We start from the raw sequence: 8460 nt of genomic DNA on the forward strand, positions 1-8460 counted from the left end.
AAGAAGGAGGCGTAGGTGCTAATTACGAATAATCACCTCATGGCAGAAACGAAAATTTAAAGAATTATTTTCCAAGGACAGATCCATCAGAGTAGGTGAATTGTATTTCCAACTTTCTTGGAATCCTGGAGAAAAATTAAATACAGCAAAATTTGACTCTCTTAACAAAGCAACTCAGTTTACACCCCTTGCGAAATTCGGTGTTGAGCACTTTGTTTAACAAGACTCTTTTCATTGTTCTCCAGATATAACAGTGTAGTTAATGGATTACGTAAAACTGGCGTGTTTCAAGCCAATATCACGATTTGTTCACGCGTGCAATATTCATTTGTTTCTTAGAGTGTGGTGCTTAAGAAGTCGCACAACATCAGTCTACGCGGCCTTTTACCAACCCTGGACAATCTGGTACCTTCACGGAGGTTTGCGTCACATTTAAAGTACATTCTCGACCGTAAACATGGCATCTCAGAGTTTTAATCTTCCAAGTGTCTCAGCTATTCCAGCGTTCACTCACTCGTTTTATCATTACGGATACTTCAACCCAGAGATGTCAACCTGTCTTAACAGAAATGGCTCTAGTATATGGTCTAGTTATGTGAATCCATGTTACCACCAAAGCTTTCAAGGCATCCCGTATCAACCCGCAGATGAAGAAAAACCAACTCAATCATACATTGGTCTTATTGGAAAAGCAATTCTAAGCTCTCCACAGCAGAAACTTGTTCTTGGTGATATCTACAACTACATTCTAACAAATTATCCTTACTTCGGGAATAAAGGATCTGGATGGCGTAACTCCATACGCCACAACTTATCACTCAATGATTGCTTTGTTAAACTGGGTCGCTCTCCAAACGGCAAAGGACACTTCTGGGCAATCAATCCACTTAACTATGAGGACTTCAGTCGGGGAGAGTACAAACGCAAAAGGGCCACGAGAAGAAACCGGGAGAGAAACGGAACTGAGATAAGAACAAATGAAATCTCGAACAACTATCCAGCTGCTCAAACGAAGTGTAAAAGTTTTTTACAAAATAGAGGTTTTCACATCGAAACTCTTTTATCCAATAAATGGGAAGAGAAAGGTAGCGCTGGATCACTGAATACTACGTCAGCATTTGCTGTTGTCGCCAGCTAATTCATAAGTGGACTGGTTTTTTTAGGAATTTTGATTTCATATAAAAACTGAAAACTGCGTAAACATCGAAGAAAAGAACGGAAAAGGAAGCTGAATGTTTATCTCAAACCACCTGCATAGTACATATGAAATAAGAATGGACAAAAACTTGATCAACAAGCCATACACATTGCGTTGTAAGCATTTCTCCGTCCGTGTTACAGCTATATATAAAAATCTCTCTGATGACATTAGAAAGTGCAGAATGGTAATGTTTGTTTCACAATTCCAAGTGCTGACAAAAATATTGAGAAAATTAAACTGGAAGCGTGGGAAAAATAATCAGTTTTTTTTTTTATATTGGTGCCGGCGTTGTATTCTAAGCCAGCCAGCGATTAAACATATTGAGAAAAAGCAATAAAAATTCGGTGCTAATGACTTTTACCACTATTCCATGTATTTAAATGCAAATCCACATTTCACCTAATAAGAATGCAAACAGATAAGCAAACTTGGCATTGTATATTATTCATAGACCTAATCAACATTACTTTAACCAAGAAACGACGGAATTTGTGGCTTAAGTAAGTTTGAAAGCATACGTTAGTGTCGAGAAATCTTGGGAATGCAATTCTTTGTTGCGAATGAAAAGAAATGGCTTTCTTTTGCTTCCAGAATATCAAACTACAGCAGTGTACGCTCAGTTTTTTAGTCAAGCGAAAAGAAAATCAGAGTTAAGAACGTTTTAATCTACCTGACCGAAGCCTGAGCCGTGAATACGATTTTACGTTTTTCTTCAATTGAGATTATCCTTGGAAAGGAATAACTTCCAAGTAGATCCTGTTAGCTGCCAAGTTTTAAAAAAAACTATCTAAGATAACTGACCTTTGACTAACGTTTACAACCAGGAATAGTGAACTAAGAGCGACCGTTGTGAATAAATAAAATTGCAGGGTCACAGTTTACCGACCTGGTTGCAATTGCGGCCGGCATCGAATGAGATTATTTCATAAGATACAGGAAGGAAAAATGAGGAGAATCAAATTTTTCCGTGGGATGGAAAAAAGGAAAAGAAAGATAAAAACTGCGTGTTTAGGTTGACTTTGTAAGCATTCCACTCTCAGAAATGAGAGAAATAAAAGTCATATAAATAATTTGTTGCTCTTAGCTCGGTTTGTTTGAAAAACAACATTTACAGTTTGGCGCTGAAGTAGGATGTTTACAAAGAAGACTAATTAGGTAGATTGCAAATTAAGTTTTTTTTATTGCTATTCAAAAGTCGTTTACACATAAATTTCCGCTAATTCTAGTTGCTATGTTCTCAACTATATTGCCAAGTTTTGACTGTTTTCTCCCTTCGTTTTGCTCTAACCTTTGACTATTGTTGAATCTTGTTTCTATGAATTTCAGTTGCTATATCTGTGTTCATACTCACCGAAAAATGTATTCATATACAGAAAATACTTTGAAACTATGGGTAACAATCGATCTAATATTCTGGTGGCCTGGGTGAGAAAAAACCCTGAATAAGCAAGCTTTTCCCTACATTGTCTGTCACTCTAACAACCTGATTGAAAGACTCATGACCGAACTAAATGACGAGTTGTTTTCAGTCGACTGACATAAGTTTCATAACACTTGCCTTTTTCGGGACTACTCTGATCTCTGAGACTGTTATATACTTGTCAATCATCAGAAAAACATTTATACCTTTTTCACGCTCTGAAACAACTACTTACAATCGATTACGAGAAAGGAAACCTGGAAAATCTTTATAGTAAATTGTTTTATGAATTGTTTTACTAAATTATTTTCATGGAGCTGAAGACTCCTTTGAAAAGTGTAAACCTATAAGTGTTACCCAGAACCGTCACAAACACCTTAGAATCGGGTGCATTATACATTTCTATGAACTCCACATAAAATCCATGAAACAGTTGTATGTTTTTCAATGCCGTAAAGTTTCATTCAATCGGATAAAATGTTTTCGATGTGAAAACTTCTTTGGCGCAATCCACTTTGACTGTGTGTGAAACTGTTATCGCCTTGACGAACTTCCTCTTTGGCACACAGAGGAACAACATCTTTACATGATTTCTAGCCTTGACCTTTTTCTAATGTCTGTAAACTTTTTTCCGGTGTAATGCTTCTCTGACTTTTTTTGGAAGATCTTTTCCGCTTGTACCCTAAATCTCCACGACTGAAATCCTCATAGTGAAGTGGATTGATTGCCCAGAAGTGTCCTTTGCCGTTTGGAGAGCGACCCAGTTTAATAAAGCAATCATTTAGTGATAAGTTGTGGCGTATGGAGTTACGCCATCCAGGTCCTTTATTTCCGAAGTAAGGGTAATTTGTTAGAATGTAGTTGTAGATATCACCAAGAACAAGTTTCTGCTGTGGAGAGCTTAGAATTGCTTTTCCAATGAGATCAATGTATGACTGAGTTGGTTTTTGTTCATTCTTGCGTTGGGTCGGAATTCCATGAAAGCCTTGATGGGAACATGGACTTACATATCTTGGAACATAAAACGAAATCTCTGAGCTGGCGTATCCGAAGTACAAAGACGAGTAGGGAAAAGTTGGAGCAGCGGGTACAGCTGGGTGGCTTGGGGCAGCTGGAAGGTAGAACCTTAGAGGCGTCGCATTTACAGGCCGCCAGAAACTACTTTCCATTGGAACAAACGTTTTGGCCCCAGCTTTAACTTTCAGTTTGAGAACGTCAATCACTTCACTTTTAGTTTGGCTGTTGCCCAAATGAAATTCAAGTTTTCTCAGATGAGTAAGCTTTTATATTGGCTCAAGAAACGCTTGTCGTAATTAATCAACAATGTCATTGTTTTGTATAATGGAACTGCTTCTAATCCTCATTGCTCAATGTCAAATAAAGTCAACTCAGGGAAAGGAATATCATAAGTTATATGATCATGAAATTCAATTTTGTGCATTTCTTAGGAGATCTTTCAGCATATTAATCTTGAAGACGTACTTCTACTTCGTCCTCGAATTTTTTTACTTTTTTTTCTTCATTCTTTAAGCTTATTATTTGTAATTAACGCCCCACGCCTTGTGTTTGGCTTTCCTTTCAGACTTGTTTGAAAAACAAATTCAAAGTAGCTTTTTCTTTGAAGGAGCGTTCCATTCATTCTCAAGTTAATAGTCCCCGAGAGACTATTCGATCTCTAAATGACTGCTAAAAGCAAAGTTTAGCCGATAAAAAAGCACACTACGAGAAACTGCTGTGAGATAGTCAGTAAAAACATCAACAAGCTTGCTTTTTCATGAATAAGAACAGAAATAAACTGTTAACAAGTCTGCTGCTTATTTTTCTTTATGTCGGAGTATTTATTTACCGTATTGTTTGTCTAACGTACTAATTTTAGTGTCATTGTTCTCTAATGGAAGGGTCTGCTGAAGGGGCGTGACAATTCGTCCTCCTAACAAAACAAAAAACGATTGTTTGGTCAGTTTTTAAGGTGATTGCAGACTGGGAATTCAGTGTCAACAAATATGAAAATTGCTCGTATCTCTAGCCTACAATAGATGATAAAGACAAATCACTTGAACAACCAAAACTGCTATGAGAGGAACACTTTTATCAAAGCTTCATAACTAGATTTAATGATCTATTTTCAAGCAGTCATAAGAACACGAAAACAAAACAATCACATTTTTTGCCTATAACGTTGTTTCTTCAGACGAACACTTCACGTAGTCTACTTGTCTAAGAGTAAATTTAGTGAGTACAATTGAGTAAAAAGATATTTATTGTCATCTCTTGTTTTCGTTTAAAGAGATGAGTAAGTACATGGCTTTCAAACTCGTTTTTAAGAGCTTTAAATCAATCGATTGCTCAGAAATTTTCTTCTCAACAGTAAACTGTCAATGGTGACACCTTTTGAGTAGGCCTCGTTTGACACTGACATGATTAATGCATTTGATGGTCATTCTTGCAGCCATCTGCGATATGAGAATCAGAAATAACCTTTCCCTGCATCAAAACGATGTTAAGACTTTTCACGTATCTGCAGGTTGAACTGCTGCGGTTACCTTAAAAGTTATATAGTTTCATATAACTTTTTTGAGGGCCCAGTACATATAAAAAGACACAATTTGGAACCTCAGCAGCCGACGAAATATTGGTATTACTTGTCTGATTACACTGTAGAGAAAGTTGTGACACAAGCGGGTTTTTCCAGTAAAGTATATATCGCACTTAAAGTGTCAGAGTCAGAATTCTTCAAAAAGCTTCACGGTTGCCATGTAACAAAACACTACCTTGAACCTTGATGTGTTCAATGATTGCCTTAATTACGCCTTTGGTTCTTAAATACGACCTATTTTGTGCCATCTTAGTTACCAAAAGCTTTCTCCATTGTCACCAAAATTCACTTCCTCAATGTACATATATCGTTCATATGAGTTATCAAGCCTAAAGCGCATGCACGTCTGCCCGATTGATCCCATTTTTTTCTCCTTTCTTTTTGTAAAGAAACCCTTAGGCGTTGAATTGGACACAAGGAACGATTCTATGGCTGTCCGCTTAAAATAGGTTCATTGTATGTGACAGGCGACTTGCAGCAATCTCAAATACAGTCTTAAGTGCAATCTTAAATTTTATTTACAAAATCTTCTTTTTTCCTCAAACCTGTAAACTTTCTTCTGTAATGTAATCTGGTTTCATCAAGCTATTCAAAAATGAATGTCGGAAGTCTAGACTAGAAGGGACAGAAGTCCAATTTCGTGATAGCATCCCATGGCACTTCTGTAGAAGTCTTAGCGTTATTTTCTTCTTGAATTCGGACAGTTGACGGTGCTCTTGGAAACTGTTGGCATCACTAGAAAAACTCAACGAGAGAGATATTTGTTCTTCTTGATTAGTCACATTGCAAACGATTCTAAAACAGACTCGCTAACGGGCCAAAAAAAACTGTTATGATTTGACTTTAATAGACTAGAAAATGGCTGTCATCCAAATCATTTCAAATATTTTCATAATTAAAAATATTCCTAAACTCGACACGAAAGTCAGTCAAACCAATTTAATAACACTAATTTCAAATATTGTTTCCTTTTGTTAAAAGTTCAGCATTCAGAACCATGCGTCTTTCACGTCGTTTGTTACTAATGTCCGGTTTCCTACAAAAGACGGTGTTGTCTTTTATCAGTTAAGAGGCCACACAAAACACAGGTTGCTTATTTGTTTTATTGTTTCATGAACCGTAAATTTACATGTTAAAGGAATGGGGAGGAGACAAAATCCGTGAAAACTGCATTGTTTAAAGGTTTTCTTATAGTTTTTTTTATCATAGCGCAATGAATAGATATATGTTTGCTTATGTTTCATCACGCCTACCAACTTTTTTATTTTTACATTACTTTATCAGTGCGCTTTCTTGCTATGAAAAAGGTTCGAAAAGAAAATCACATTTGTACCCTTTTGCCGTGTTCTTCTATAAATCTCTTGACTGAAAGTCGTTCATCTGGGAAAACATTGTCCCAATATCTTTTTTAATGGCATCAAATTGACATAGACTTGTAATCTTTCGCTAATACTCTCAAACACAAACTACATGGCTACAAATTTCCAAAGAATTAGAGGCTGAAAATATCTTCCTGTAGTTTATTGTCGTAGTACATTGAGGTATTTAAATTCAAATTTTAACATAGAAACTCATTCATAAGAAGTCTGTTTTGCTGGGTCATTCTCTCGGTGATGAAATCTGCGTACTTCAAGTTCTTTTTTGACAGGTACCTGTCTCTGCGACACAAAGGAAAATGCTGACACCGCTTCGTGCGTTTCACTGCTTTTGACATCCTCCCATTTGTCTGATAGTAGCGTCTCGATGTGGAAACCTCTATTTTCTGCTTCATCTGGAAAAATGTTATTGGTGCAACGGATTTCTTGTGATGAGCACCTCGGAACATGTCCAGTTGTGTTCAATTTCGTTCCACCACTCTCTTTTCTCTCCCGGTTTCTTCTCGTGGCCCTTTTGCGTTTGTACTCTCCCCGACTGAAGTCCTCATAGTTAAGTGGATTGATTGCCCAGAAGTGTCCTTTGCCGTTTGGAGAGCGACCCAGTTTAACAAAGCAATCATTGAGTGATAAGTTGTGGCGTATGGAGTTACGCCATCCAGGTCCTTTATTCCTGAAGTAAGGGTAATTTGTTAGAATGTAGTTGTAGATATCACCAAGAACGAGTTTCTGCTGTGGAGAGCTTAGAATTGCTTTTCCAATAAGACCAATGTATGATTGAGTTGGTTTTTCTTCATCTGCGGGTTGATACGGGATGCCTTGAAAGCTTTGGTGGTAACATGGAATACACGGACCAACATAACCTGGCAGAACTCTTACGTCTTTACCGAGGAAAGAGGCAGACATTTCTTGGCTGACGTACCCACTGAAAAAGGACGAATACGGGAACATTGGAGCTGCAGAGATGCTTGGATGATAAAAAGTCGCAGGGCTAACATTCACCGGCGAGAAACTGTTCTCCATTGGCTCAAACTTGGTGAACATCAGAATTTATATCACGGATCAAAGTTTCGAGACTTTCACAGGATCCACACTCGATTGAAAATGAGCATGGCACGAGTGAACAAACTGTGATATTGGACTGTAAAACACTATGGTTTACGTAATTGATTAATGACGCTTTTACTGACATAAACAATCAAACTCTTTGATATTGGTTTTCCAGCAAAAAAAGGCTTTCATTCAACTACATTTGGTGCCAATTTGTATACATGGACAAACAATGTTCAAAACTAATTTCAAGCTGAGTGGAAGAAAATCTCTTTAATTTAATGTGTGGGTTTTCAATTCAAATGAAATTCACAAGCATTGCAGACTTCTAGAGCTTATTCCGGTTGACATGTTTGTCCACTTATTCATATAATTAGCGCCCTTATAATTTATTTAGCATTTTTGAATAATTGTCACAACAACTTGCTAAACCTTGAAAAAGAAAGGTTTATTCTTCTTAAATCCCTTAGGATCCATCCCCACTCTTTTTTGACCGAGTACCTGTAATCTCACCGTTAAAAGACAAGACTGACCACAACGTGAAACCAAAAACAAGCAATTCCAAGTAGCTCAGAGCTGTGAAAAAGCGAGGTTCATGTTACATTTCGTGATAAACGTGACAAGAAATACTGAACTAACTGTTCGAAGTAATACAAGTCTGTTCCAGTGTTCTGTTTGTATAAGAATGGAGTTAATATCACATCCGCCCGTACATTTGTTTGGCATTGTTTGTGTAACGTGCTAATGCTAGCGTTATTGTTTACGGATACAAAGGCGCGTGATTGCTTAGACTCACAAAGAAACAATTCCCTGCAGTTTT

General features: G+C 37.2%; 3 protein-coding genes across 3 annotated transcripts; 1 reads left to right on the forward strand and 2 right to left on the reverse strand.

The window, feature by feature from the left end:
* The first annotated feature begins 339 nt into the window (after window positions 1-339).
* Window positions 340-1552, forward strand: LOC113680715 (fork head domain-containing protein L1). The gene has a single exon (XM_027197754.2). It carries the CDS (start codon window positions 458-460, stop codon window positions 1136-1138), a length of 681 nt encoding a protein of 226 aa, XP_027053555.2. The 5' UTR covers window positions 340-457; the 3' UTR covers window positions 1139-1552.
* Window positions 1553-2366: 814 nt separating this feature from the next.
* On the reverse strand, window positions 2367-3861 carry LOC113680714 (forkhead box protein D3-A). Its single transcript, XM_027197753.2, has one exon. It carries the CDS (start codon window positions 3788-3790, stop codon window positions 3215-3217), a length of 576 nt encoding a protein of 191 aa, XP_027053554.2. The 5' UTR covers window positions 3791-3861; the 3' UTR covers window positions 2367-3214.
* Window positions 3862-6310: 2449 nt separating this feature from the next.
* LOC113680650 (uncharacterized) lies at window positions 6311-8415 on the reverse strand. Its single transcript, XM_027197682.2, has one exon. It carries the CDS (start codon window positions 7632-7634, stop codon window positions 6789-6791), a length of 846 nt encoding a protein of 281 aa, XP_027053483.2. The 5' UTR covers window positions 7635-8415; the 3' UTR covers window positions 6311-6788.
* Window positions 8416-8460: the final 45 nt, after the last annotated feature.

Source organism: Pocillopora damicornis, chromosome 8 (assembly GCF_964200805.1).
Source record: "Pocillopora damicornis chromosome 8, jaPocDami1.2, whole genome shotgun sequence".
NCBI classification, from domain to species: Eukaryota; Metazoa; Cnidaria; class Anthozoa; order Scleractinia; family Pocilloporidae; genus Pocillopora; species Pocillopora damicornis.

What these genes read in the sequence shown, in the direction of transcription:
- LOC113680714 (XM_027197753.2), bottom strand. Translation starts at nt 3,790, where the DNA reads ATGGAAAGTAGTTTCTGGCGGCCTGTAAATGCGACGCCTCTAAGGTTC.
- LOC113680715 (XM_027197754.2), top strand. Translation starts at nt 458, where the DNA reads ATGGCATCTCAGAGTTTTAATCTTCCAAGTGTCTCAGCTATTCCAGCG.
- LOC113680650 (XM_027197682.2), bottom strand. Translation starts at nt 7,634, where the DNA reads ATGTTCACCAAGTTTGAGCCAATGGAGAACAGTTTCTCGCCGGTGAAT.